We start from the raw sequence: 25,301 nt of genomic DNA on the forward strand, positions 1-25,301 counted from the left end.
CAGCGCGGCAGGACTCGGCTCCAGGGAGGGGCCTACACCATCCCCTCCAAACCCGCTCCCTGCTAGTAACGGAGCGAGCGAGTAACGGCGGGCCGGGGGGGGGGCAGTTCTGGCCGGGACGCTGCCGCGGGAGGGCAGCCGTAAGCCGCCGCGAGGGCAGCAGAGGTGGGGGGGCGGCCTCCCCCCAGCCCGCTCCCTCCCCCTTCCCCTCCCCCTCCCGCCGGGCGCGGCCCCTTTAAGGCCGGCGCGGCCCCGCGCGCACTAAAAGCGCCGCCGCCGCCGCCTCGGTCCACTCTCCCGCCGCTCCGCTCCTGCCGTCGGCCCCGTCGCCCCTCTCTGCCGCCGCCATGCCCATGTTCGCCATCCAGACCAACGTCTGCAAGGACGCCGTGCCCGACAGCCTGCTGGGCGACCTCACCCAGCAGCTGGCCAAGGCCACCGGCAAGCCCGCGCAGGTGAGGGCGGGCGGCGGCGCCGGTGCTGCCGGAGGGCCGCGGCCCGGCGGGAGCGGGGGCTGCCCCAGAATGGGGCCGGCGGTGCTGGGCTGGGAGCGGGGCGAGCACGTGTGCGGCGCCCGGCGGAGGGGCGGCGGGCCCGGCGCCGAGGGGAGGCCCCGGCGGGGCGGCTGCGGGGCCGCGCCAGCTCTCTGCGCACCGGGGGCGAAGCGGGGATGGGCGGCGGCGCCGTGGCCGCCGAGGGGAGCGTCTCCGGGCATGGCGTGACTGCGGGCCCCGGGGGAAGGGCCCTGTGCCCGGTCCCCTCCCGCCGGCAGCCCTCCGCGGGGGCCGAGGGGAGCCGCGGCCCGTCCCTGAGCCGCCATCGGCCTGGCCGCCCGGAGCAGCAGCCTGACCGGCGGGGAGCTCGGTGCTCGCATCGCTACAGGATCGCTACCGGAGGAGAGCTCGGTATCTGCCGCTTCGCTTTGCCACAGATCCGCTGGCCTGGCAGACACCGGCCCCTCCTCCGGGCTGCTCCCGGTTATCCCGGCGTCGGGTACGGCCCCTCTTGGGCCAGACTGCTGCAGCCTGGGAAGTCAAAGCCCGATAAGGCTGAATTGCAGACAAGGTTCTTAGACGGCCCCGATGGCTCAGTCCGTGATTTGAGGGTGTGGATTCGGGCGTGTAAATACAGTTTTAAGGCCTTTATCCCCAGCCGCCTGTGCTTTGCCCCTCAGCAGCAGTGCTGTGGCGGGCAGGGGTACCTGCCTCGCTTGCGGCGTTGCACAAGCGTGACCTTCGTTCCTAAAGCTGGGAGCCAGGCTCGGGGGGATCCCCACAGCACACGCTGCCGTGCCAGCCGTGGGGGCTGCAGCGACTGAGCCATCGGTGCTTCCCCAGAGCCTGGGAAGGGCGCAGAGGGCAGCACTGGTGAGCTGCCTGGCCCCAGCCCTGGGCCACCGTACAGCACACGGCTGCCCTGAGTAAAGTTGGTACCGACAGCAAGTTTGCATCAGGAGAGGGAAGGCGAGATAGGCTGTAACCGTTTGTTCTCTTACCGCAGTACATTGCTGTGCACATCATACCTGATCAGATGATGTCCTTCGGGGGCTCCACCGATCCCTGCGCGCTCTGCAGCCTTTACAGCATCGGCAAGATAGGAGGGCAGCAGAACAAGACCTACACCAAGCTCCTGTGTGATCTCATCTCTAAGCACTTGCATGTATCGGCAGACAGGTGAGGCTGAGACATGATTTTAACCATATTTATCTGGCTTTCTGAAACTGCTTTGAAAAGTTTACTTGAAAATACAAAAAGCCAGGAATAAGTCCCTGTGTTTGAGAAAATATCAAGTGATAATTTGCGTTGTTTTTCATGTCCAGTTAAGTGTTTGATGCCTACATCTTAGCCTTGAGAGTCTTCTGTTAAATGGCTTCCTGTTCTCAGAGTAGGGAGAAATCCCAGAGGACTAACAAGTTGTACAGTGTGGTTTTTGCTGCTGAGTGTGATGTCCTCTGGTGATGGGATGCTGAAAGCACAAGGGAGGAGCAGTAACAGGCTGGAGCTGAAAGACAAAGTAGAAACCATCAGGCTGTGAACAGCTCCCTTACTGGCTGCAGAGCCGCAAGAGTGTCTGCATGCAGCAGCGAAGGACGGGAAGAACCTGCTGCCACTGATGTGCTGGGGTTGGAAGGAGAAAGTGCAGAGCTGGCCCAGAGGGCCTGCTTGGCTCTCGTAAGGCTGCCTGTCTGTCTGACACGTGTGAAGGACTGCAGTGCTCAGAAACAAAAGGTTTTGATCTCCAGAAATTCTTGACACGCTGCTAACCAAAAGCTGTCTGGTGTCTGGACAGTCCCCGACTGAAGAATGTTGTATTTTAAAAAAGAAAAAAAAAACCCTACAATTCTGAGAAACTGTTTGGAGGCTCTACCAGAGAAGTTAGCTAGATTTCAGTAAAAAATGAAACTTGAAATTTCTTCTGAGGAATGGGAAGCACTGTCCCCTGTCTTGTCACACTCATTACTTATATAAATGAGTTAATAATGTCATTGTTTGTGTCTTCATGTGCCTCTTCTGCAGGGTGTACATCAACTACTTTGACATGAATGCTGCCAATGTGGGCTGGAATGGCTCCACCTTTGCGTAGAGCTCTCCCATCTGTCTGAAGAGGCTGCTCCTGGACCTACCCTCATCCTGCCCCTTAGCAGAGACCACTGCACAAATGGCCCTGTGTTGCATTTTGTGCACTCTCACAGATTGATGGCTCCTTGCTAGTGTGTTTAAATATTGCTGCTTCAACATTCCTCTGTTTTCTCTGTGTAGAAAACAAATAAAGGTTTAGAAATAAACTGTCTGGTGTGGGCTTTGGCAGGTTGGGGATGGAGTTGGGCAATCAGCAACATATCTGTTTCACTCCTAAAGCAGACAAGAGGAACACTGTGGGTTTGCTTCTATTTTTCAAACGCAGTATTTCACAGTATGGTTAGACTGAGTGGCAGGTGCCTGACAGCACTCCAGGGCTATTTTTACTTTGCTGTGCTCCAGAGGCTGTAGGTGCCTTCAGGGCTTCTTGTTGCTCTGAGTTTGGTTTGGGGTTTTTTTGGTTGCGTCCACTGTTGCCACAGCAGAAGCAGTCCTTGGGCCAGTCCTGTGCCTGCTCCTTCAGGCTTTCCTCTAACAATGTGCCAGCCGTGTGGGGCCAAGCACAGAAGGGGTGCTTTTGCTCACCGAGTCGAAATGCTGCTACCCGTGTTGCTTACGCCGACTTCCCTTGGAGCAGGCAGGGGTGGCCCTTAGTGCTGTGAGAGCTGTGGTGAGCCTCTGTCCCGGCTGCTGGTCTGTCTCCACGGGGCAGCTGTGCTCTCCTGGGCCTCAGTGTCTCGGGGCTGGGGGCTCCGCGGCTGAGGTGCTTTTCTCCCCTCAGCGTTTTCCCGCCCTTCTCCCTCTTCCCCCTCAGCTGCCCGCCCCTCCCCAGCCGGCAGGCGGCGCGCGCGTCCGCCCCCGCGCCTTCTGGAGCCTTCCGCCGCTGCCCCGCGCCACGCGGCCTCCGCTGACGTCATCTCCGTGCGCCCGCGCGGCGCGGCCATGGCGCTCTTCTGCATCCACAGGTACCCCCGGCCCCGGGGCCTGCCTCGCCCCGGCTCCGGGAGCTGCGCCCCGGCGTCCCCCCGCGGCAGGGGCTCGAGCGGCGGGTGCCTGGCCGGACGGGCCCCGTGGGGGCGTGCGGCTTGTGCCTCAGGGGGGTTTGTCTGGACCGTTTCAGGTACGGCGGGGAGGAGGAGCGGGAGGAGGCGGGGGCCGAGGCGGAGGACCGGGCTCGGGTCCTCCTGGAGCGGCTGCGCCAGCAGGCGAAGGCCCGGCAGCTGAAGAAGCAGCAGGAGGCGCAGCCCGAGGGAGGAGGGGAAGGTGAGCTGTCCGGAGGAGCCGGCCCAGGGGGCGCAGGGCTGAGCCCCGGCGGTGAAGGAAAAAGAAGGAGGCAGAGGGAGAGCGAAGAGCAGTCCTGTGCACAACGACAGAAGCTAAAGAGGAAACTACAGCCTCGCAGCTCTTCTGAAGAAAGGGCGGATACAGAGGAGGCAGCAGATGGCAGCACTCCATCGAAGAAGAAGAAAGAAAATAGAAGGAAATCGAAAGTGCTGCAAGAGAAGAGTGAAACAGGTAACAACAAACTGAGGTCATAGGATTTAAGTTCACTGTGATTGACAGTTCTCAACAGAGAAGTAGACACAAGTTACCTGATGGTAAATTTTGCTTTCATCTGCTTATACATTCCCAAAGTAATTCCTTTGTTAGGGGAAAGCTCTGCATTGTAAACTTTGAGGATAAGTTTAGTGTAAAGGAAGGAGGGATGCACGTCACCTCAGTCTTCAGTTGCCTCTGTACCAACGAAGAAATGTTTGGCTTTTGCACTTGGATCTAGGAAGAAAGAGAAGCTTGCAAGCTGTTGCTTAAGTCTGTCATTCCCTATATCCCTTTTTCTGTAGCACATTCTGACCTGTAGCTTTGTATTCCTGTTACCCAAATTCCAGATTCTGAAGAAGACATCAAACAACAGGAAAACAGAAGCAAACTTAAAAATAAGTCTTCTAAAAGGAAGAAGGGAGATGAGGAAACAGAGGGATCTGAAACAAGGAAGAAAGAGAACAGTGAAAGAGCTGAAGGAAATCAAAGCACAAAGGAGGAGCTGTTCTTAGCAGCCTCGGAGGAAGAGGCAAATCCTCCAGCCTCCAGTTTGGTGGTTCTTGGAGACTACGACAGAAAGCCAGTGCAGAAGGTAGCTATCTTGACTGAATTTTGATGATGGTCAGGAAGGAACATGTATCTGCTTATTTTATGTATGGTGTTGTCTGTTTGATGGCAGAAACACTTTGTTATTCTCCTTTCCCCCACCTCAGGTTCAGCCTTTCTTACCAGAGTGGCTTGCTCAACCCAAATTAGTACAAAAACGTATCAAAGATAATCTAATTCCCATTGGAGATGTCCCAGGAATTCATCCCCGGCTGCTGAAAAAACTGCAAACGAATGGGATAGAGTCCTTTTTTCCAGGTACCTTGATAGTGCTTTTATTTCTTTCTAAAGTGGCTCATGTAGTTCCTGCAGTCTGTTGCTGTATATTTTATGCAGTTGGTGAAGTAAAACATAGAACAAAACCAAGTTTAATGCATCAAACTGATTCTACTAGTTTTGACCCTTCATATCTTAAAGCTTTACCTAGACTGAGTAGTTGAAGTGTGTTATCTAGTCATAAATGCCACAAAATATAATGGCTTGAAGTAATAGCTTACAGCTGGCGAAAGAGGGAGGTCTTACTTGTGTCCTCCTGTTTTCCCCCCCTTATGCCAGGGTTGTGCTTTAGTTCCTTACCTTCCTCCATCTTAGCTGCTAATCAGACCTCTCTGGGAACCTGTTCAAGCTCCTTAAAGCAGCAGAAAGCCATTCAAGCGAAAAAAAGGCTGTTGGTTTTGCATCATTTTATCAGTTTTGCAAACAAGTACAATAAGTGCCAGCTCCTAAATAAATAGAAAGTGCAGCTGGTAGCAGGGATAAGGAGATGAGGCAATGGAAAAAGAGGGAAGAAGGTGGGATCTCTGACCTTCAGTCAGTTACTTGGTCCAGCTGATTCTGGAGGCTCATCAAGGTTACGTTGGAAAGCCAGCATGCATCCTCTCTTTTTAAGTATGTGGTTACATAACATCTTAATGTAAATGCTGTTGCTCATTTTGTCCTGGGAGATCCTAACAGGTTGCTTATAGCAACTTGTATTTTCTCGTAAATGAAGTCCAGCTTATGGCTTGGTAGTAGATGAATCAAGCAGTGTCATGCTCGAGATGGTGTCCACCGAAGTCTGATGTCATATGCATCACTGAGCATGGTCTTGTCACGAAGGTAGAACCCCTGGCTGCTAAACCTCATAGGCAAACCAAAGTTGGCCAGTTTGTCAGGGCTCGTCAAGGGGCAGGGAGAGGAGAGAGATCATGGATGACAGCCAGAGCTGCTGTCTGTACAGGACTGTTTGCTTCAGACCTTCTGTACAGTCCTGCAGCAAACTTGAATGACTCCAAAGCCTACAGGAGGCTTTTGCTCCTTGGTCGGTAAGACTGCATTGCCATGTTGCATATTCTGTGTCTTATATAAGAGTAGTCTGTACTTCAGAGAAAGGATGCTTACAGACAAATATTCATAGGTTTTAAATCTGCCCAGTGCCATCCTAACATGCGAACAAGAAGACAGATGTGAGTTGAAAACAATATTTAAGACATTAACATCCTAGCTGAGCACTAGAAATAGCTGAATTCTTGGAGAGGGAAATCTGTATTCAGTGCTAAGCTCCTGTGAGTGAACAAGAACCAGGTAAAACCAGATAGCATCTTGATTAACAACTGGTTTTGATTTCTTCCTCTCTTATATCTATAGCAACAACAGGTGTGGGAACAGTTTCATTGTATTTAACTGCTCTTCTGGATACACTGGTTTTAGTCCAGTTAACAGTGTAGTTAATATTTGTTTCCATTTTTGTTCAGTTCAGGCAGAGGTGATTCCTGCTATTCTACAGAGTGCATCCAATGGGTATTTGATGGGGCAGGGAGGATACCGCCCCAGGGACATCTGTGTCTCTGCACCTACTGGCAGTGGTAAAACCCTGTCTTTTGTCATACCCATAGTACAGGTGAGTTTACCCCCAGTGAAATATCTGTAGGGAAAATGCTGGGGTTGCTTTTGTTCAAGCAAAAGTAGGTCAGAAAGCCAAGGAATTTGTGGATGCAAAGCAGATTTTTAGCTTAGCTGTCTGCAGGAGCTGTACGAGTCCCCTTCATCTCAGCATCCCACTCCTTTTCTCTGACAACAGCCATAGCATGAGCAGTTGGGAGGGTGGAAGGGAGTAAAATGGAAACGCAGAAGTCCGTAAGGATGTGTCAAGCCCATCTCTTCTCACTAGATTAGATACAAGAACCCCCTTCTCTCCCCGCTGCTTTCAGGGACTCATTTGGCCTTTTGTTTTGGCAGGTTCTGCTAGACCGAGTAGTTTGCCAAGTACGAGCTCTGGTTGTTCTGCCCACCAAAGAACTGGCACAGCAGGTATGTGACTCCAGCTTCTCTCCGAGCGGAGCCGGGCCGAGGGAAAGGCTGGTGCAGTCAGTACTTTGGCTGTTCTGTGAAGCGGGTTGAAGACCTGTCAGTGGGTTTGATGTTGTTAGCGTAATGGGAAGTATTACTTTAACTGATTTTGTTGTGGCTAACAAAGCCCATCTTTTTGTAGGTGAGTAAAGTGTTCAACATTTACACTGATGGGACAGGTCTGAAGGTCGTTTTGATTACTGGCCAGAAATCTTTTGCAAAGGAACAGGAGATGCTTGTCCAGAAAAAGTAGGTTAAAAGGTCTTTTGATAAGGTTTATAGAGATTGTAAGCTATTTAATCTTAGTAAGCAGAAGTCAAAATATAGGCTATTGCATCACCATCGTGCAATAATGATTTTGCATAGTTGATTTATATGCTAGACCCTGTTTTTTGTCAAAGTGCCTGCTGCTATCTCTTTTATGATTGTTATGTTCTGCTAGATTTTGGGGGTTCTTCACCAGCTGAGTAGAATGCAAACGTTTACCTTATACTCACAGGTACAAATGATTGTTACGGGATTTTGCTGCAACTAAGCTTTTTTAAGAGCAGTGAAGAATGACATTTTTTATTTAAAATGAGGGTTTAGTGTTCAGCACTGCCTTTGCATGCTTTTCGAAGTAAAATGTGTGTTTGAATTTTACTATTTCTCAATTAAGTGAATAGTAGGAAACTCTGCTGACCGAGGATCTCTGTTACATGCTTTATGGTGTAGGGAGAAAAGTACTGACGAGCTGCTTGTTCTTTCAGAGTGACAGGCTACTGCAGCCTGGCTGATATTATTGTGGCTACACCGGGGCGGCTCACAGATCACATTAGCCAGACCCCGGGGTTCAGCCTGATGCAGCTTCGCTTCCTGGTGAGTCAACTCCACAGGTCTCTCATCTTATTGCCAGGTCTGTTGCACCTGTAATCCCTGCTTTCTTCTGGCACGGTACATAAATACATCTCTGTTAAACTGTTGTGCAGGCCTGGTCTGCACTTCAGATTGCTCAGGCAGCAGTCTCAAGATGAGATGTTTTATTCCGACTCGTGACACCCAAGCATCTACTCACTTCCCCTTCTCTCTTAGCCTCTTGCAAACACAAACTCGAAGTAAAGCCTTAGTGGTCAAGGTCAAGATGAATAATCAGACTGTAGTAGCTTCTGCCATATGGGAGTCTGTGCAGAGATGTAGTTGAAATCTTATTTAGGATATGGAGATTTTTATCTCTTATTCGGAGACATGGATTGGATTTACATGCAGATGAACTTGTGTGTAGTTTGAGTGTCAGGCTGGCTACTGAGCCACTGAAACAAAAGCAAAATTCAGTTTTGGGGTAGAAACTTCTGCCTTCATTTGAGGAAGGGTGGGCAAAGAAAGTAATTCTGTTGACTAGAAGCTTCCATTATCTTAGATTCTGGTTCACTTGTAGATACAAAAGGAAATTAAAAGCTCCCCAGTGCTAGACAGTATTTAACAAGAGGTGCTTTTCATCCTTGTGAATTCAGATTGTAGATGAAGCTGACCGTATGATCGATGACATGCACCAGAACTGCCTGAACCAAATTGTCAAGGCTGCATTCCAAGTAGAAAATGACTCTGGCTCCAACATGCTTTTTCAGAGGACCAAACCAGGGCCTATAACAGCAGCCAGGTAAGTTGCAGAATGCATTTCTTTGAACTGGTAGCACAGACACCAGCACGTAGATGTCACTGCCCTGCTTTGCAGTACTTTCACAGGCTCTCCCAAAGCTTGCTTACTCTGAGAGATGTCTGCCAAAGTAAGGCAGCTGCTTTTCCAAAGCTTGAAAAAGCAGGTAGTGAGCAGCTCATACCTGAGAAAGGCTTCAGTCTAAATGACAAAGTGTTGTATTCTCCAAGCTTTCCTTAACTAGACTGAAAGAGCATCAAAAGAACACACAAATATTGCAAGTCTGTGATTCATTTGCACAGTAACCATAGTAATGACCTCTGGCAAGCTCAGTAATGGATTTGAAGGAAAACTCTTGGAATTATCTTATGTGCAGCTGCTGTTTTCATATAGCTTGGTAGAAATGTGTCAGAAACTGAGGTCAACAACCAAGGAAGGAAGCAACTAGACTGAGGACGGGGGTAACTAGGATGGAAGGATGTGTGGAGGGGAAACAGATGCAGGTTGTGCAGTTGGTTGAGAGCGCTGATCAGTTCTGTCTGTGAACTCCACCATAAAACAAGGGTGGAAAAGAACGTACAGGAAGGGCCCAGGGCAGGAAAAGAGCATCAAAACGAGTTAATTGCTTCCCTCGTAACTTCATCTGGAGGAACCCCTTTACTCCATCCTCAAAGATCGGTTTCTGTGTGCTGTTTATTTCAGCTCCTGCTATCCTCAGATACCCTTACAGAAACTGCTGTTTTCAGCCACGCTGACCCAGGACCCAGAGAAACTGCAGCAGCTGGACTTATTCCAGCCTCGCCTCTTCACGTCTGTCTATTCAGAGAAAAAAACGCTCGGAGATGGAAGAGAGACTGAACAGGATACTAATAAGAAATACACACTCCCTGAGGGGCTATCGGTATGACATTAATTCTCTTGAATAAATTATACATTAAGATTTGTTTAACTCTGGAGTATCTAGTTATGTTTTAACCCTATAAACAAATATGTTTTCCTTATGGTTCCTTGTGTTACAGAGGTGCTGGGCAAAAGTGGCTTTGGGAGTATTTATGACCCAGAGCTCTACCTCTGCACATTTGTTTTCTCATTACTTAGTGTTGATTTGGTTAAGACTGGATTTTAATTTTTTTTTAATTAAACTCTCTTCATGCAGAATTAGGTTTACCAGCAATGGGGAGTGGAGATATGAAGTAATAATAATACAGTAACACTTATCAGCTGTCCCTACACATAACATACATTTCAAGGCATGTAGATACAGGTCACCCCGTAGGCAAGAAGGCAGTGCATGTTGTTACTTGCTGTGGAGAAGTGACAACATTAGAACAGCACAGATCTCCTGTCTCCACCTTGTGTGGTATCCTCCCAGCCTGTAACTGTGATTTATTCTAAAGGGGATGGCGTTGTGGGGGTCTGGTTTTGCTGCTATGAGTCAGTTGTAGAACACCTAAGCCTGTGTAGGTCATGGACAGGTAGTGGGTTTCAGAGAAGATAGCCTTGGCAAGAAGTAATTTTTCTCTGTGAACTTCTCCCCTGTCGACTGCAGCAATGTTATGTGCCTTGTGACCTGAATTCCAAGCCTTTGCTCCTCTTGCATTTCATGCTGACAATGAAATTTTCCCGCGTGTTGTGCTTTACCAACTCCAGGGAAGCTTCTCACAGGTGAATACATTAATGAGATCACTGTAGTAGGTATCTGTCAAGTAATGTTACAGGGGCAATGAAGTGACTGTTTCTGTGCCATTTACATACAGATTGTTCCTGCTGGTTCAGGCCTTTGGTGGAGTCACTGTGGCTGAATTTTCTTCTCGGTTACCTCCAAATGAGAGACGGAGAACCATGAAGGAATTTGAACAAGGGAAAATACAACTGTAAGCATCTTAAATAAGTTTCCTGCATGTCTTCCAACATAGGCTATTGCCAGTGTGAAGAGCTAGGTAGAACCAAGAACACAGTTAAACAGGGTCCTCTGTAAAACACTGTGCGGGAGCCAACTTGCAAAATGGGTGTGACTTGGACTTGTGACTTGGATTGTTTACCCTGCGTGTAATTTGGCCTGTTCTAATCTAGCTGTAATCTGAATTTCTATGTGTTACTTTATAACAAGCAGTAAATGTAACTGCTTGTTCATATAGTTGCCTAAAACACATACAGTTCTGAAAATCTTAAGTTTAATGTGTGTGCTTGGCATCCGGCACTTGTTGAAAGAAAATGGATGTTGGTGCTAGAACTATATATAGTATTAGTGCTTCCTACCAAAGAAATCCCTGATCAGACTGGCATACACGTTTACTTCTATCCATGTGTTTGATTTGCTTTGTGACTTTGGTAGCTATATGGAATTGCATCTGTGGAATGTCTCTGAGAAGGTAAATACTTATTTTCTGGATTTTCTTTTTATCCAAACCTGGTGTTTAAATTCCTCCTTGACTACTTTAGTAAGCTTGGAGGAATTTCACACCTCTCTGTCTGTGTTCAGTTGTTCAGATAGCTCGCAGGTTTGTAACCTTCAATGTGGTGGGTGCCATCTGGCTTAGTGTCACATGCTTGGAGAACCTGGAAACACCCAGTAACTTCTCATGCACAACAGTAGGTGACAAGTCTGTAGTGATGCTTGGAGGTCTGCGGGCAGCTAGTAATGCCTGTGACAATAAGGAGTGACTTAAAATGCTGCTGTCGTGCTCAGAGGTCAGAGGCTGGCTGCCCAGTTTGAACAGAGATTAGCAAGAGTTGTGCTGTGTTCACTCATGTTTCACTTGTGTGTGTAGTGCAAGAGATGTTACCTGAAAATGATTATATATCCGTTCAAAACCAGGTTAATCAGCACAGATGCCACTGCACGAGGGATTGACATTAAAGGAGTGAATTACGTAATAAACTACGATGCACCACAGTTCATCAGGACGTATATTCACCGGTAAGACAACCAGGAGTAAAAGGGAAATGTCTAAGCTTGGTTTACTTTGAAATATTTCGCAAAGGTGACATGCACTTAAAAGGGTTTTTAGCTTTGAATGTTTTACTTTAATAGGCAAATAGCTTTCTAATCAAAATTAAGCCCATAGCATCACCAGAGTAATGCAGTATTGAAACAGAATTAGCGCCCTATTGTAGAAAAGATATTTTACAGGAGCTAGAAATACTGTCCTGGACAGCATTGAGTATTGGGTTTCTTGATGTTCAGAAAACGGCAGCGGCTCAGCAGCTGTAAACGAGCCCTGGCAGTGTTCATCCTTTGTACCATATGGCTAGTCCTGCTGTGCTAACTTCAAAAGACTCGGAATCAGACTTTCATAAATGTGGAGAATTTCAGAATCAGATTCTTGGAGCTGGCAGTGGCAGTGACTGTGTGGCTAAACTGACTTGATGCTACTTTTTCAGAGTTGGAAGAACAGCTCGTGCAGGAGAAGTGGGTGTTGCTTTCAGCTTGGTCCTTAGAATTCAGGTATGTCGTTGGTGTGGGATTCATTTGATAGGGATGCATGCGGGGGCATAAGGAAGATAAGGTTCATGCTACTTCCTACCTTTTCCAGTCAGCTGAGTTTTGCACTTGGAAACTTCCATTCTTTCCTGACTAGGCAGCACGTTCCAAAACGTGCTCATTTTCTAGCTGACAGGCAGTGGCGTGTCTCATCTCCTGTGTCTGTTTTTTGTTACCCAGGAACGTAGGTTTCTGCGGATGTTGAAGGATGCCGGCATCCAAGACATAAAGAAGAACCCAGTGAAAGGCAACTCATTGAAGCCGTTGGTGCAGCGATATGAAGAAGCTCTGTGTAAGCTTGAGAAGACAGTCAAGGTAATTGAAAGGGGGAAGAAAATAAAAAAATCCAACTACAACTTCCACAGTTTATTGCAACTCATGACTAGCACAAGTATTAGCGTACAGGATCCTTTCCTTCAACTGAGACATTTCCATTTCAGTGTGAAGGCAGCATTTGTGGGTGCATCATTATAAAAAGGGTGAGGAGGAGAAAAAGAGGGTTTTTGTTAAGAGAAGGGTAAGCAGCATTCCTGGAGATATTTAAAAGACATGTAGACATGGCCCTCAGGGACATGGTTTAGTGGTGGACTTGGCAGTGTTAGGTTTACGGTTGGACTTGATCTTAAGGGTCTTTTCCAACCTTCATGATTCTATGATTTGTGGTGTTTCCTTTTCTATTCTGCCTCTCTTTACCTCTGGAGCTGGGATTTTGGCAACTACCCAGAGGAAGGCAAACAAAATGCAGAAATTAAATGTTTTGTCGTTACAGAGTTTTAAGACTGTAATTTACAGCTATGCTGACTAGAAGGTGGGTGTTCCAAGCCAGGAAAGCATTTTCTGCAGGCCCTCGTTTATACACCAGTGGGAAGGTTGGGAGCTTTCAGATAAAAGCAGGGTAGCATTTAGCTTGCCAAATGGGTAGACTAGGGATCCATAATAGACTTTCTGTGCTGTGTGATTGGGCAAGTGTCCTGCTCTCGAATTGAGGACTCCTGATAAACGTCTGTCCTTGAAAAATGATGATTTTGTGTTGTAGACTAGGAATGTTTGAGAAGTGGGGCAGAAAGGATTATTAAATTGTCCCATTGCTCCCTGAAGTCCCTTCTGTGTGACTGAGACAGGTTCTTCTTCAGTCACCTTCTCAACTTTAATTTTGAACAGAACGAGCGAGCACAGAAACGAGCCTGAATGAACAGAAGCTGAGAAGGTCGTGTTTCGTGGCACTGGAGCTGCTGCATGGGATAGGTCATGGACTACTCCCTGGCATGGTAACAATGAGACATGATCCCTGAACGGTTGGCTCCTCAGCCTCGTCATCTCTGCAGTCAGCAACTACAGGCATCATTCCCCTTTCACGGACACTGTGAACAGAGCTCAGTTACTGGTTTAGTAAATAAATAAATAAATTTTGAGATAGAGTTGTCTTGAAGAGAACTTTACATCATATCCTGCTGGCATACGTAAAACCACTGCCACTGAGGAGCAGAGCCGTTACACAGCTCCTGAACAGGGGCCTGATGGAGCTGCTGGTCTCCAGAGGTGAGGGCTGTGCCCTTCTCGCCTCTGACCTGGGACAACTCCTGGCTCTCTCTTACTGCACAAGCAGCAGCATCTGCATAAACACCTGCACAGGGCCTGTAGCCAGAGTGTTTGAAGAGCTGCTCTAGGCTGAAGTGACTGCAACTTTTAAATAAATACTATATATATTTTTTAAATGGTGCCTAATAAAGATTCCTGGGTACAGGGGTGGAGATAGTGGTGAAGTCTTGCACCTTTCTTGTCATTTTCTTGCCTACATTGTTTCCTTCCAACCTTGAGTACCTGTGGTAACAGCAGGCTTTATTAAGTGTTAGGTTGGTGTTAATGCAGACTGAAATGCTGGATGTCTAATTTGAATATACTGAAGTCAGCTATTATTGCTGCAAGCCATAAATCGGTGTTTGACACATATCACTGATGTTTTTAGGTGCCCCTGGCAGAAGGCTGAGCTACCCTAGAGCTCCAGCCTGCAACTGCCCTCCCAGACCTTCAGCAAGAAATGCCCCAGCTTTGGCTTATTTTTTTTTTTTTTTTTACAAAGTAATGTACACCAGCAGTAGCAATACATTATTGGAGCAGAATGAAGGGCTGGGATTCTGGGAGGGAAGGGTGGTTGCATCTTGCGAAGACAGGAGCTGTGGGGGGTGGGTTTACAGCACTGAATCTCCCTCCTGCGTGCCTGCTTTCTCCGAAGTGGTTTTTGCACCGCCCGGGCGCCTGGGCTGGGCTCAGAGCGGCAGAAAGGGGGAGTCCTCTCCCAGGAGCAAAACAAGGATCTACCCTTGGCACACCTACGCCCCATCACCCCAGCTTTGGTGTTCCTTATAGTTAAGCAATACAGGGCAGTTGCCGAGACAAGCCCGAGTTTAACTTAGGTGGCAGAGCCTGGTCGGAACTTTGCCCGGAGGAGCTGCCCTCACCCCGCTCCTTTCGGACCACCGGGCGCATTTCGCCGCCCCCGAGCGCCGGGGCCGTACAGCGCTGCTCGGAGCGCCCGGGCCCCGCGGCCGGGCCGCAGCCGGTACCGCGGCGGGCGGGAGCCCCGGGGCCTCCCCGGGCACGGCGGCGGCTGCGGCTCCGCCCCCGCAGGAGGGCCCGGCGCTGCCCCGCCCCGGGAGCGCGGGGTCGGCGGGACGAGCCGGGCCGGACCGGGCCGTGCCGGGCAGTGGCAGGATGGGGCTGGAGCTGTACCTGGACCTGCTCTCGCAGCCCTGCCGCTCCATCTACATCTTCGCCCGGAGCAACAACATCCCCTTCGAGTTCAAGCACGTGGAGCTGATGAAGGGTGAGCGGGGCCGGGGGGCGGCGGGGGCTGGGCGGGGGTGAAGGGCACACACACACGGTTGGATCTCCTATTATTTGCCTAAAAGAGATTTCTGAAGAGAATATTTGTCTTGTGGAAGATGCTGTTATAGCCCTGAAACTTAAAACAACAGGTGGCTGCTCTTAAAGAGCTCCCTGGAAATAGTCCCCGGCCCACACTCATTCCCAAGCTACCAGGTCCCTGTAACAGCCACGCCGGGGCCAGTCTAAGAGCAGAGAGAGCGGATTCCGTGTCCAGAAACATCTCCTGTCACTAACAAGTTTTCTAGAGGTGCAGAGAGCTGGCGTGCATGTCAGGAAAGAAAAGCCCTGAAGTTCAATACTAACATTCTCTCCCTCTTTCTAAAACAAAACAAAACGTCATTTCTTTAAAAGAAAAAAAAAAGTATGGGCTTAGATATCCAAGTCCATGAACGCAGCCCCTGGGGTAGGAGGGCGCCCGGCTCCCCCCCGCCACTAGTCACCAGCCGCCCCCGCGCGGAGCCGCGCCGCGGGTGGGACCGCGTTACTCAATCGTCCCCTCGGTGCGGGATGCTGCAAGAGGGTGTGGTGGCCCTCCAGCTGCAGGAGGCTCCTGCCGAGACAAAAACAAGACCTCATTTCCTTAAGAAACCCTGACTAAGGTGCAGTGTGGGTGCCTGCTCTCCTCTGCAGCAAATAGGACTTTGCAAAGGTGTGCGGTATCTTTGAAATCGGCCCCACCCCAGCAGAAAATGGATCTCTGAAAAAAGGGCTGCTTTTCTGAGAAGAAACGCTCAAGGATGTGCTAGGTCTGAGGCCATTCCCCATTTAGATGACAACAAAAAGCAACAGAGATGGGATATTCTTGTATGGGCGAGGACAGCGAGGTGTGCGGTTCTTGTTCTCTAATTCAACTTCCTTAGAAAACTTTGCGCTCCGGTGAGCAGCAGCAGTTGCTGCAGAGCAGCTTTTCTCCTCCTCTTAGCAGGGGTTATCAGCCCCTTGGGAAGGGTCTTCATGCACAGAGCTTGCTGATGTCTCCCCATGTGCAGATGGGGCAGGACAGCCGGCCACCCCTTGGGGTGTTCCATAGGGGCAAGCTCTCTGTTGTCAGGTTGTTTGGAGAGGGTTGAGGACAGGCTTGCGAAGTCGGTGAAGGCAGTGGAGCGAGGCAACGCAGCCACCAGGGATCTGAATGCTGAGAAGTGAAGAAGGGAAAGTGGTTGTTTGTATTAAAACCAACTGATAATTGGTAGGAGCCTGCCCAAGAGGTATCATGTATTTTCACCAAAGGATGCCCAAAGATGTGTATCTGCGTTCTGTGTAACTGAAGCTGGTAAAAGCCATCCTTCAACCTTTCCAGAGCTTTGCTGGATTTGAAATTAAGGTAGTGTATTTGGCATAAAAAGGTCTTGGTAAGCAGTGCTTAAAACCATTGAAAGCTGAGAAGGCTCCTAGAGCTGAAATTGATAAAGGAACGAAAGAGGCTCCAGCTTGTGACTCAAACCTCAGGCGTGTTGTGGTTTAGTCTCTGGGTGTTCCCCTGCACACCTTAGCTGTGCACTGATTGCACCTCACTGCGGCTTCCCTCCGACCTGTCTCATAGGGAAAACTTCTGCTATTGTTTGTAGCTGGGGGCAGGCTCATCTAGTGTCCTTTCCGTTCCTTCCCAATAAATGAACTGCTGTGGTAAGACACTGGTGCAAAGGAGAGGAGACTGGCAGGCAAGCAATGAGAGCATCAGGGAGAATGGGACAACTGGAATACAGGTATCAGGGGAACTGAGAGGAAGGAAAATGAATTAAAACAGTTTCCCAGTGACCTGTGCCTCATGACATCAGCGTTTGCTTTTGGTCATTGGATTTAAGATGGGTAATTTGGCTTATGGGAATGCTAGAGGTGCGTCCCATTCCTGCGGTGCGTGCCCTTCTCATGCCGTGGGGAAGCACCCCTGGTACCTGCAGCTGGCGTAGCTCGGCAGCCGGGTACGGGCACGCCAGCCCCCAAACGAGCACTCACTCGGGGACACGGTGTGGGTGTCCTCGCTGCACTAGTACCTGTCACTGCCCGGTATGTAAGGACCAGGTGAGGGAACATACACTCAGATTTGAGCTGGTGGGTTAATTGTGTCCCCCTAGAAAAGCTCTTGGGCCCCCAGTAGGATAGGTCTCAAGGAAGTGGGTAGAAAGAGTGAGAACAGATAGAAATCACACAACACTCCAGGGACACCTGAGAACCTGGAATCTGCACAGTGTGTGTAGGAAACCCCAATGTCTTTTTGAAAGGGGGTAGGGGGGACAGGTTGTGAGCCAAGCGACAGGGGAATAGTCACAAATCAGGTTTGCCAAGTAGTGGAAAAACTAAAACCACATCCAGAGTATCTCCTCTGGCACAGAGATTCTCGGGTGACTCACGTAGCAGGACATGGTACAGGGTTAGACATTAGAGAAGCTTGAGTACAGATGTACACGCATGTGACTGAAGCCAGCCACTGGAAAAGGCTGACACAAATGAGTCACATAAAACAAGGCTTCTGGGACTGGGTTCAAACGTAATGGAGCACGCTGAGACCTCAGATGAACAAAGCACCTTCTCCTGTCAGGTTCATTCTGCCTGCCTTTCAGGGGTGACCTATAAGATAGCTTAAAAGCAAACTCAAATCCATATTTGTTCTGATAAAAGATACGCAAAACCCACAGCCAGAGCTGATTGATAGATCTGTAATGAAGTGTCCATGGCTTTGTATAGAATCCTAGAAATTTATTTTCATCTGAGGACTAAAAAGAGACTTGAATATAAATTACATTATCTTCCAGGAAAAAAAAAAACAACTTGCTGTCTCACTGTCCTTGTGGTTCACGTTTCTGATACCGAGATCCCTTTCTTCCAAGGCACTCGGTGTTCACTCTGGGTTTGTACAGGACAGGTACCTCTAGGCACAAACTTAGAGCTGACAGAGTCCTGAGTTGACAAGCGCTGTTGACATGAAAGGACTCTTAACCATTCTGACCTTTGTCGAGAGGTGGTTCTGGTATGCAGGCAATAAGCAAGTAAGCTGACATCACAGGGCAAACCCCCTATTCACCCTTTCTGATTGCTTATAAACTTAAACAAGACTGTATTTGTACAATCAAAACCAGGAACTCGAGGCCAAATGGTCCCCACAGACTCCTCAGGTATTTGCAGACAGGTACTGAGCATCACTGCCAAGTAAAACTTCTCCCTTTCCTTCTCAGGGCAGCACAGGACGGAGGAGTTCCGGAAGGTGAACATCCTGATGAAGGTGCCTGCACTAAAGGATGGTTCTTTCACCTTAGCAGAGAGGTGAGGCTCAAATAAGCTCAACCCCCTACTGCAGTATTGTTTATCCTAATGCTTGGATTCTGCCAGTGCTCTGTGCAGTCTCTTCTGGGACTCCAGCTCAGGTAGTTGTTTGCCTCCTTCCTATCTGTTCCACTTGTACATAACATAAACCTGCTACAAGAAAAGCTTTCTCATGTAAGCAACTTGAACAGCATTGTTTATGGAAAAATCTGTGAGCTGCTGCTCGGAGCTAGCTTGCATGCAGGCAGTGTTTCTGAGCTTCAGTACCTGTCCATGTGGCCTCCAGCTCTCTGCCTTCAGCTGGAGGCTGTAGGTCGATGCAGTAAATCTGACATAAGGCACCCACTGCTGGATGGCCGGGCAATACAAGGCTCTGATTTGGTATAAACTCATTCTGTGGCTCTTATTTGCTCAAAAATGTTGATGGGGTAACTGTACCAGCAGGCCATGTCTCTCACTGGGCTGTGTCAGACAATTGCTGTCCACAAGCAGCCAGTCAAGCCATCACAAACTCTCTCATGTGCTGTGCCTAGCTGGCAACTGCATGTCCTGCACTTGTACCTGGATCAGATCAGGTTTGTACTGCGGCTGGTCCAGCAGTGCAAAATTTGGGGGAAGAAGAAAGAAGGAGGTGCTTTAATCTCAGATGATCAGCTCACCAGTCTGCCTTGCTCTCTGGGCAGCATTGCAATCCTCCTGTACCTGGCCCGGAAATTCAAGACTCCTGATCACTGGTACCCATCTGATCTGCAGAAAAGGGCTCGGGTTGATGAGTACCTGTCCTGGCAGCACGTCAACATTCGTGGGAAGGGAAGCAAGCTGTTCTTAACTAAGGTAAGACCGTTACATACCGAAAACTAACGGCTAAGACCTGTGAGTGCAATGGCCCAGGAAGTACCTCCTGTGTGCAGGGCCTTTCTAATCAAATGTACAAGCTAGGTAGCAGATAGAAACAAAACTAGATCTGGAATTGACTTGGCTGCTCAGCTGAGCCTAACTGAAGTGGCCTGATGTCATGGTTTGAACCTGGCTGGCAGCCAAACACCACACAGCTGCTCGCTCACCCCCCCTGCCCCAGGGAATGGCGTAGAGACGTGAAGAGGTAAAGGGTGACTCGTAGGTTGAGATAAAAACAGTGTAATAATTGTAATAAAATAAAACAATAGTAACATTAATAGAAAGTACAAATGGGTAATGCACACTGTGATTGCTCACCACCTACTGACCGATACCCAGCCCGTTCCTGACCAGCGATCCTGGAAAAAGCCAAGATCCCGGAACCACAATCCCAAAATCGAGAGAGAACCCCCTCCTTCCCGGCTACCCCTCCTCTATATACTGAGCCTGACGTTACATGATATCAATATTCCACTGGCCAATTCGGGGCCCGTGCTCTGGCCGTGCTCCTCCCCAGGTTCTTGCACACCTGCGCACGGGCAGGACACGGGGAGTTGGAGAGTCCTTGATCTTGTAGCAACAACTGAAAACATCAGTGTGTTATCAGCATTCCTCTCATACCAAATTCCATACTGAATCCAAAACAGCACTATTCCAGTTAATAAGAAAAATTAACTCTATCCCAGCCAAAACCAGGACATCCGAATACTTCATGCTGCAGCCACAGCTCTGTGCATGCACTGAGCTCCAGAGCAAACCCGTCCTGGGTGAGCAGCTAACACCAGACACAGCTCACTGCCTTCTGCCCAGCTTCGTGGAAAGAGCGAACCTCCCGCTGGAAAACTAAATGTAGTTGCTTGCAGATGATGCAGTCTTCCCTTGAGAGGAGACTCATGGTTGAAATTTCAGAGTTTCTAGGGAGGAGGCAAGGACAGACAGGAATTAATGACTGACTTTAATGTTAATCTGTCAGAGGAGATTAACAGTACCAGTTGTTCTCATGAGTGGCTGGTGAGGGATTTTTAGAAGGAGGCAGTGGGAGGGTGCGGACTAAGTTTGGAGGGAAATATGTAAAAATCAACTTGTTTCTTCTCCCTGACAGGTGCTGCTGCCTCTCCTCACAGGCCAGCCACTTCCTCCAGAGAAACTGGAAAGTGTTACTGAAGAGCTCAACATTGTCCTGAACCAGTTTGAGGAGAAGTTCTTGCAGGACAAGCCCTTCATCGCAGGCAGCGAGGTCTCCCTGGCAGACCTTGTAGCGCTGGTGGAGCTCATGCAGGTGAGCATCAACCCCAGCACTGTTGGTTATGCACGCTGGGTTTCAGGCAGGCCAGGCCAAGGTGTAGCTGCAGCACCACCACCTCTTTAATGGTAGATCTTTCTCCCTACAGTTAACTCCTTAGTGGAATTAAATCTTGTTCCTTTTTGACTTTGACCATAATTGAGTTTGCCAGGGAACAACCTACTTTGAGACAGTTCTCGCTATGGAAGTATGGACAGAATTCCTCAGAAAAAAAGATCAATTACAAACGAGGCAGAGAAAGTACAGATATTTGGAAGAGATGTGTTGGTGTGCATGGACCTCTGTGTTCTGCATTAGACAGTTTTTGGGTTAGCCATGGCCGTGCTCTTTCGCTGCACATCCCAGGGGGCAGCAGCTGCTGAGGATGACAACACCTGCTTCCTACTAGCTAAGAACCAGAGATGAACTCCACCTAATGTGACAGCTGTCTGCCGCCTTGAGCCAAAAGCGTATCTGTGCTTCAGTCTGGTCCCATCACTGGCAAGTGTGCTGTCTGACTCACTCCTGCGTTCTCTTGCTCTGTCTCTGCAGCCCGTGGGTGCTGGCTATGACCTGTTTGAGGAGAGGCCGAAGTTGGCAGAGTGGCGCAGGCAGGTGGAGGAAGCGGTGGGGAAGCAGCTCTTCCAGGAAGCCCATGAAGGGATCTTGAACGCCAAGAACTTGACTGCCGATAAGATTGCACCCGAACTGCTGGAGCATTTCAAGCACCAGCTCCTCAAGCAGGCCAGCTAGAATTAGGGGGTTATAGTATAAGTAAAATGGATTATTTTGTGTAGGCGTTTTGTAGTATTTCAGTATTTTTTCTAAAAATCATACAGAAACACCATTCCATAAAATGCACTTCAATCACAGCCTTTCTGCAACTTAGAAGGGAAGAAAACTGCGTCTTAACCAGACCGCAGTGAGCTGCTTTCCCCTTGTCCACTACAGGTATGTGAGCTGTAGCTCTACAGGCTTTTCTTTCTTTCTCCTACACCACTGGATCTGCTTGAGAACAGAGGCGATTCGGTCCATGTGGGAACTGGGGCCAGTCAGAACTGCCCTTTCCATCCCTGTTCTAAGTTTTCCAGGTCACAGCACTATAGAAGGGGCAAAGGTTTCCTGAGGGTATGGCAGAGCAAATCTGTCTGAAACAAGGAAAAATCATTGAAAATGGCTTTCACTTGGCAACACACTCAGTTGGAAGATTTTTGCTCTTTAGTAGAGGGACAGGTGAAGACCCAGCCCTTGGTGGGGACCCTGCCAGGGCTCTCAGGCCACCTGGCCGATAAAGACTGCTGTGTCACCTGTGGAAGCAATGGGACACAGTGCCTGGGAGGGGGGGGTCAGCTGTGCAGGGACCCAAGTGAGGCCTCCAGCTTCTGGGAAGGACAGGATTAGTCCTGTGAATAAAGATCCTCAACCATAGACTCATGCCATACTCTACAAAGAACAGGCTGCATGGTTGAGAAAAGCTGATTTCTAGGCGAGCTGCTGCCAAGCACACTGTCTCCCTCTGCAAACCATATCGGTGCTCTTGTCCTTTCCCCAGAGCTGCTTTGTCAGCTCGATGGAAGCCATTCAAGCCAGGCTCTCTCCACTGACCAGTGCTGCCAAGGCTGGGCCAGCCCCAGGGTGAGCAGAGCGCGCAGTACATAAGCTGAGTAAAGCCTCAAATACAGTTAATGTTCCGCTACTCTTCTGTCACATCAGATTCTCCAGTAAAGTTAATGGTTACACTTGCCATGTGTTGTAGCTCTGTTTGCATTTGTAATTGGGATTTGGAAGGAAGTGGCCACTGAGTCATCCTCCACACCTGTGCAGCACTCTTCACAACCTCTCGCCTCTGTCCCTTTGTACCCCTCCTGCCTTCCTGTCCTCCTGTCCCTGTGACCTTCTATTCCCAGATACGAGCCATGAAGAGGGTTCCAGTTTGCAGAACTGGTTTTTTCCCTCCTTGTTAAGCTCTGGTTGTATCTGGAAGTCCGTTTGTCTCTGCTGGCTGCTTACACCATCCACAGAGGTGGCTGCACGGTACACTGGGTGCGAGATATCAGTCATCTTAATGTAAGTCAAGTTATTACAGTGCTGAGAAAAGGTGAAAGTAGCTGCTCAAACCAGTCTCATACATCCTTTCAGCTGGACCTACTCATTTTGGGGAATGAGCCAGCTGCCTCTTCCGCATTTGCTTCCTGAGTAAACCCACCCTGCAGTTCAAAAGGGCACCATGAACCACAGCTTGCAACACGCACCCCTGTGGGCTGAGCTAAAGCAGCCAAGCACGCTGGTGCCTTTTGCTTTCCGTTCTTCCAACCTGCAGGAAAACCTAAGTGTCAGCGGTGAAAAAGCAGATTTGCCCCAAAACTCTTTCAGTGCTGACACAGGCAGGGATATTTGTCGTCTTACCTGATTTTTTTAATTGGCAAGTTTGTTGAGGAGAGCCTATTGCACTCCAGTCGGCAAAGTCAGTGGCAGCAGCTTTCTTCTTGCCCTGAGAGCGCTTGCATGGTTGGTACAGCAAACGCTGTAGGTGCTGCACTGCTGCTCTCCTGTAGCAGCTTGCCTGCAGTGCTAAGGCTAAAGAAAATGGCTTGTTTACATTGTACTGCTAACCACTTCCTTTCCTCTATAACCTGCAACTTACCACAGCCATCAGCTGGGCTTCTGTGCACCGCTGGAATAAAAGCGGTCCTCCTCTGCTACCTCACCAAAGCTGCCCAACCTCGCTGCACTCTCTCCTGTTAGCATGTTTGTATTTTGCCTGACTTCCAGATTCCCGACCTCTAACTTTTCCCTTTCTTGTAGAGAGCAAACTTCCTACCAGCACAATAAATGCCTCACACAGCTTCCGTTCAAGTAGAAGCAGAGCAGAGAAATAATCAAAACCAAAAGCCTAATCTACAGAGTGCTCATTTTGACAGACCTCAAACTGGGCTTGGTAGCAGACCCTGTCTTGATACACATCTCCCTGCAGAATCTCTAGATGGGGCTGCTGTGCACGCAAAACCATTGCATGAGACAAAGCAAATAAAGTGCCTTTTTTTTTTTCTTATTTATGACACTTGCAGCACAGGAGCTCCATGTAGGAGAGTTTCAAGCCAATTTTCTGCTTGTTTAAGGCACAAGTTCCTTAAATGTCACCTATTGTGTGTTCTTGGAAGGACGACTACCTTCAAAAACAAGTTAGAAATATGTTCAGAGCTCGTTGTCTGGTGCTTCTCCGCTGCCAGTGTCACAAAGGATAAACACACTCGCCTCGCTCCAGCATGGTCGTGGTGCCAGGAGATTTTAAATTGTTTTCCCCATAGTCTTCTGTGTCTGCTCTAAGCCCATCTGACCTGTAGGTTCACTCTCCCGGTGAAGCTGTGTGCAGTGACCAGTGGCATTTTGGGCCCTTCGATGCATGCAGGACAAAGCCCCTCCCCAGAGTAACTCCTGCGATGGCAATAGAGTTGTACAGCAGATAAATCTGCCTTGCTTGTTTTTTCACTCTAAACCGTGGCGATACGGCATCTCGTCCTTGTACTTTGCCTTTTGATATTCCCTCCACCTCCCCTATTTTGTTCGTTTGTGTCATTTGATCTTGGCTTGTTCCAGCTCCTAGACTGAAAGCCCCAAGAGCTGCCTGCCAAAACCCAACAGGTTGTGCAAGAGTTTTGCCTGCCTCAGTGCAAGGTCTGTTCAGTGTCCACTCCCCTTTCACCTGAATATGGAGAGCGGTCACACCTCCAGTGACTGTTTAATGTGCTGTTCTGATTCAATTTCCTTGATCCTCGCCAGGGGCTATTTGGAAATAGGTGAGATCCTGTGATTTCTAGAATAAAATGAAGCTGGGATACAAAATGGGGAGGAATGTTTAACAAACAGATAGACACCCTGAGCCCTTTTCTAAATGATTAACAAATAAACTGCAAAACTTACTGCATTTTCTCTGTGTTGTTCCTGTTTCCAAAAAGCTGATAGAGAAAATACAGGGAGGAAAAAAGGCCTTTGAGGTGATGGAGCCAAATGAAAATATTAGAAGCACTATCCTAGAGCCAGGAATAATGCAATCAAATGCCATATAACACAACCAGATAAAAATATCTCTTTGGTTGCGTGGGCTGTGCAGTGCAGTCAGCAAACTGAAGAAAAACTTCAGGGAGGAACATTTCCAGGAGGCGCATGAAAAGATCTTTGAAGTCCAGACAGGACTAATGGATCAATTGAACCATAAATAAAGGAACAAAGTGAACCCACACTGCTAATCTTGCTACCCACCACTGAGATCAGCGAACTCCTCTCAGTGGTATCTTCAGAGCAGGGATATGCAACCATTTTGAAGCATAAAGACTTCTCAGACTATTACTTGTGCAGAGCCACATTCACGCTCCCTTCCCCCACTCCCTTAACATTTAAGATTTCTTTGCACTGAAGGAGTTTGACCTGACCTCAAGCACTTGCCACAATACCCTATGAGCCTTCACCTCCGGCGTGTTGGTGCTGCGTGCAGGTGCTCTAGAGGGTAACTACTGCAGGGGAACTGGAGGGTGTACACAGCCCCTCTCCCTATTCTGGCCAAGAAACTGAAAAACTCTTACCATGCAGTTCTAAACCTGAACAATGACTCTGAACATAGGTGTGTGGTGAAGCAGATTCGATACTTCACATTGAGACGCCGCTTGTTCACCAGACTCTGGCAGACTGAACAGTCTAAGGGTAAGCCCTGTTCCTAAGGGGTTCTGAGCTGAAGTCTTCGTAGTGCTATAAAGGGAACACCTGAAAGTGTTTGAGTTTGTAATTTATCCAGTCAGTCAGCTCCCGGAT

At 48.9% G+C, this 25,301-nt stretch overlaps 3 protein-coding genes across 4 annotated transcripts; all 3 read left to right on the top strand.

Moving 5' to 3' along the window:
* The first annotated feature begins 216 nt into the window (after positions 1-216).
* On the top strand, positions 217-2,785 carry LOC141931613 (macrophage migration inhibitory factor). The gene is made up of 3 exons (XM_074843963.1): positions 217-455; positions 1,501-1,673; positions 2,517-2,785. Exons 1-3 carry the CDS (start codon positions 348-350, stop codon positions 2,581-2,583), a joined length of 348 nt encoding a protein of 115 aa, XP_074700064.1. The 5' UTR covers positions 217-347; the 3' UTR covers positions 2,584-2,785.
* A 721-nt stretch (positions 2,786-3,506) lies between these two features.
* Positions 3,507-13,884, top strand: DDX51 (DEAD-box helicase 51). Its single transcript, XM_074844232.1, has 16 exons — positions 3,507-3,544; positions 3,700-4,094; positions 4,466-4,710; positions 4,832-4,982; positions 6,458-6,603; positions 6,942-7,013; positions 7,195-7,301; positions 7,802-7,910; positions 8,543-8,688; positions 9,388-9,586; positions 10,235-10,350; positions 10,443-10,559; positions 11,504-11,605; positions 12,070-12,133; positions 12,350-12,484; positions 13,331-13,884. The coding sequence occupies exons 1-16, from the start codon at positions 3,522-3,524 to the stop codon at positions 13,355-13,357; spliced, it is 2,154 nt and encodes a 717-aa protein (XP_074700333.1). The 5' UTR covers positions 3,507-3,521; the 3' UTR covers positions 13,358-13,884.
* Positions 13,885-14,817: 933 nt separating this feature from the next.
* On the top strand, positions 14,818-22,239 carry LOC141931738 (glutathione S-transferase theta-1-like). 2 transcript variants are annotated; one of them, XM_074844268.1, is made up of 5 exons: positions 14,818-14,993; positions 18,229-18,316; positions 19,000-19,150; positions 20,316-20,492; positions 21,048-22,239. In XM_074844268.1, exons 1-5 carry the CDS (start codon positions 14,882-14,884, stop codon positions 21,246-21,248), a joined length of 729 nt encoding a protein of 242 aa, XP_074700369.1. In that variant the 5' UTR covers positions 14,818-14,881; the 3' UTR covers positions 21,249-22,239. The 2 variants fall into 2 exon arrangements, with proteins under 2 accessions (XP_074700369.1, XP_074700370.1); XM_074844269.1 differs by lacking the exons at positions 19,000-19,150; positions 20,316-20,492.
* Positions 22,240-25,301: the final 3,062 nt, after the last annotated feature.

This window comes from Strix aluco, chromosome 18 (genome assembly GCF_031877795.1).
Source record: "Strix aluco isolate bStrAlu1 chromosome 18, bStrAlu1.hap1, whole genome shotgun sequence".
NCBI classification, from domain to species: Eukaryota; Metazoa; Chordata; class Aves; order Strigiformes; family Strigidae; genus Strix; species Strix aluco.

Bases quoted from the DNA above. Each gene is read 5' to 3' on its own strand.
- LOC141931613 (XM_074843963.1), top strand. From the start codon at position 348: ATGCCCATGTTCGCCATCCAGACCAACGTCTGCAAGGACGCCGTGCCC. The intron at 456-1,500 runs GTGAGGGCGGGC...CTCTTACCGCAG, and splicing joins CCACCGGCAAGCCCGCGCAG to TACATTGCTGTGCACATCAT. The intron at 1,674-2,516 runs GTGAGGCTGAGA...CCTCTTCTGCAG, and splicing joins TTGCATGTATCGGCAGACAG to GGTGTACATCAACTACTTTG.
- LOC141931738 (XM_074844268.1), top strand. From the start codon at position 14,882: ATGGGGCTGGAGCTGTACCTGGACCTGCTCTCGCAGCCCTGCCGCTCC. The intron at 18,317-18,999 runs GTGAGGCTCAAA...CTCTCTGGGCAG, and splicing joins TCTTTCACCTTAGCAGAGAG to CATTGCAATCCTCCTGTACC. The intron at 19,151-20,315 runs GTAAGACCGTTA...TCTCCCTGACAG, and splicing joins GCAAGCTGTTCTTAACTAAG to GTGCTGCTGCCTCTCCTCAC.
- DDX51 (XM_074844232.1), top strand. From the start codon at position 3,522: ATGGCGCTCTTCTGCATCCACAG. The intron at 7,911-8,542 runs GTGAGTCAACTC...TTGTGAATTCAG, and splicing joins TGATGCAGCTTCGCTTCCTG to ATTGTAGATGAAGCTGACCG. The intron at 8,689-9,387 runs GTAAGTTGCAGA...TGTTTATTTCAG, and splicing joins GGGCCTATAACAGCAGCCAG to CTCCTGCTATCCTCAGATAC.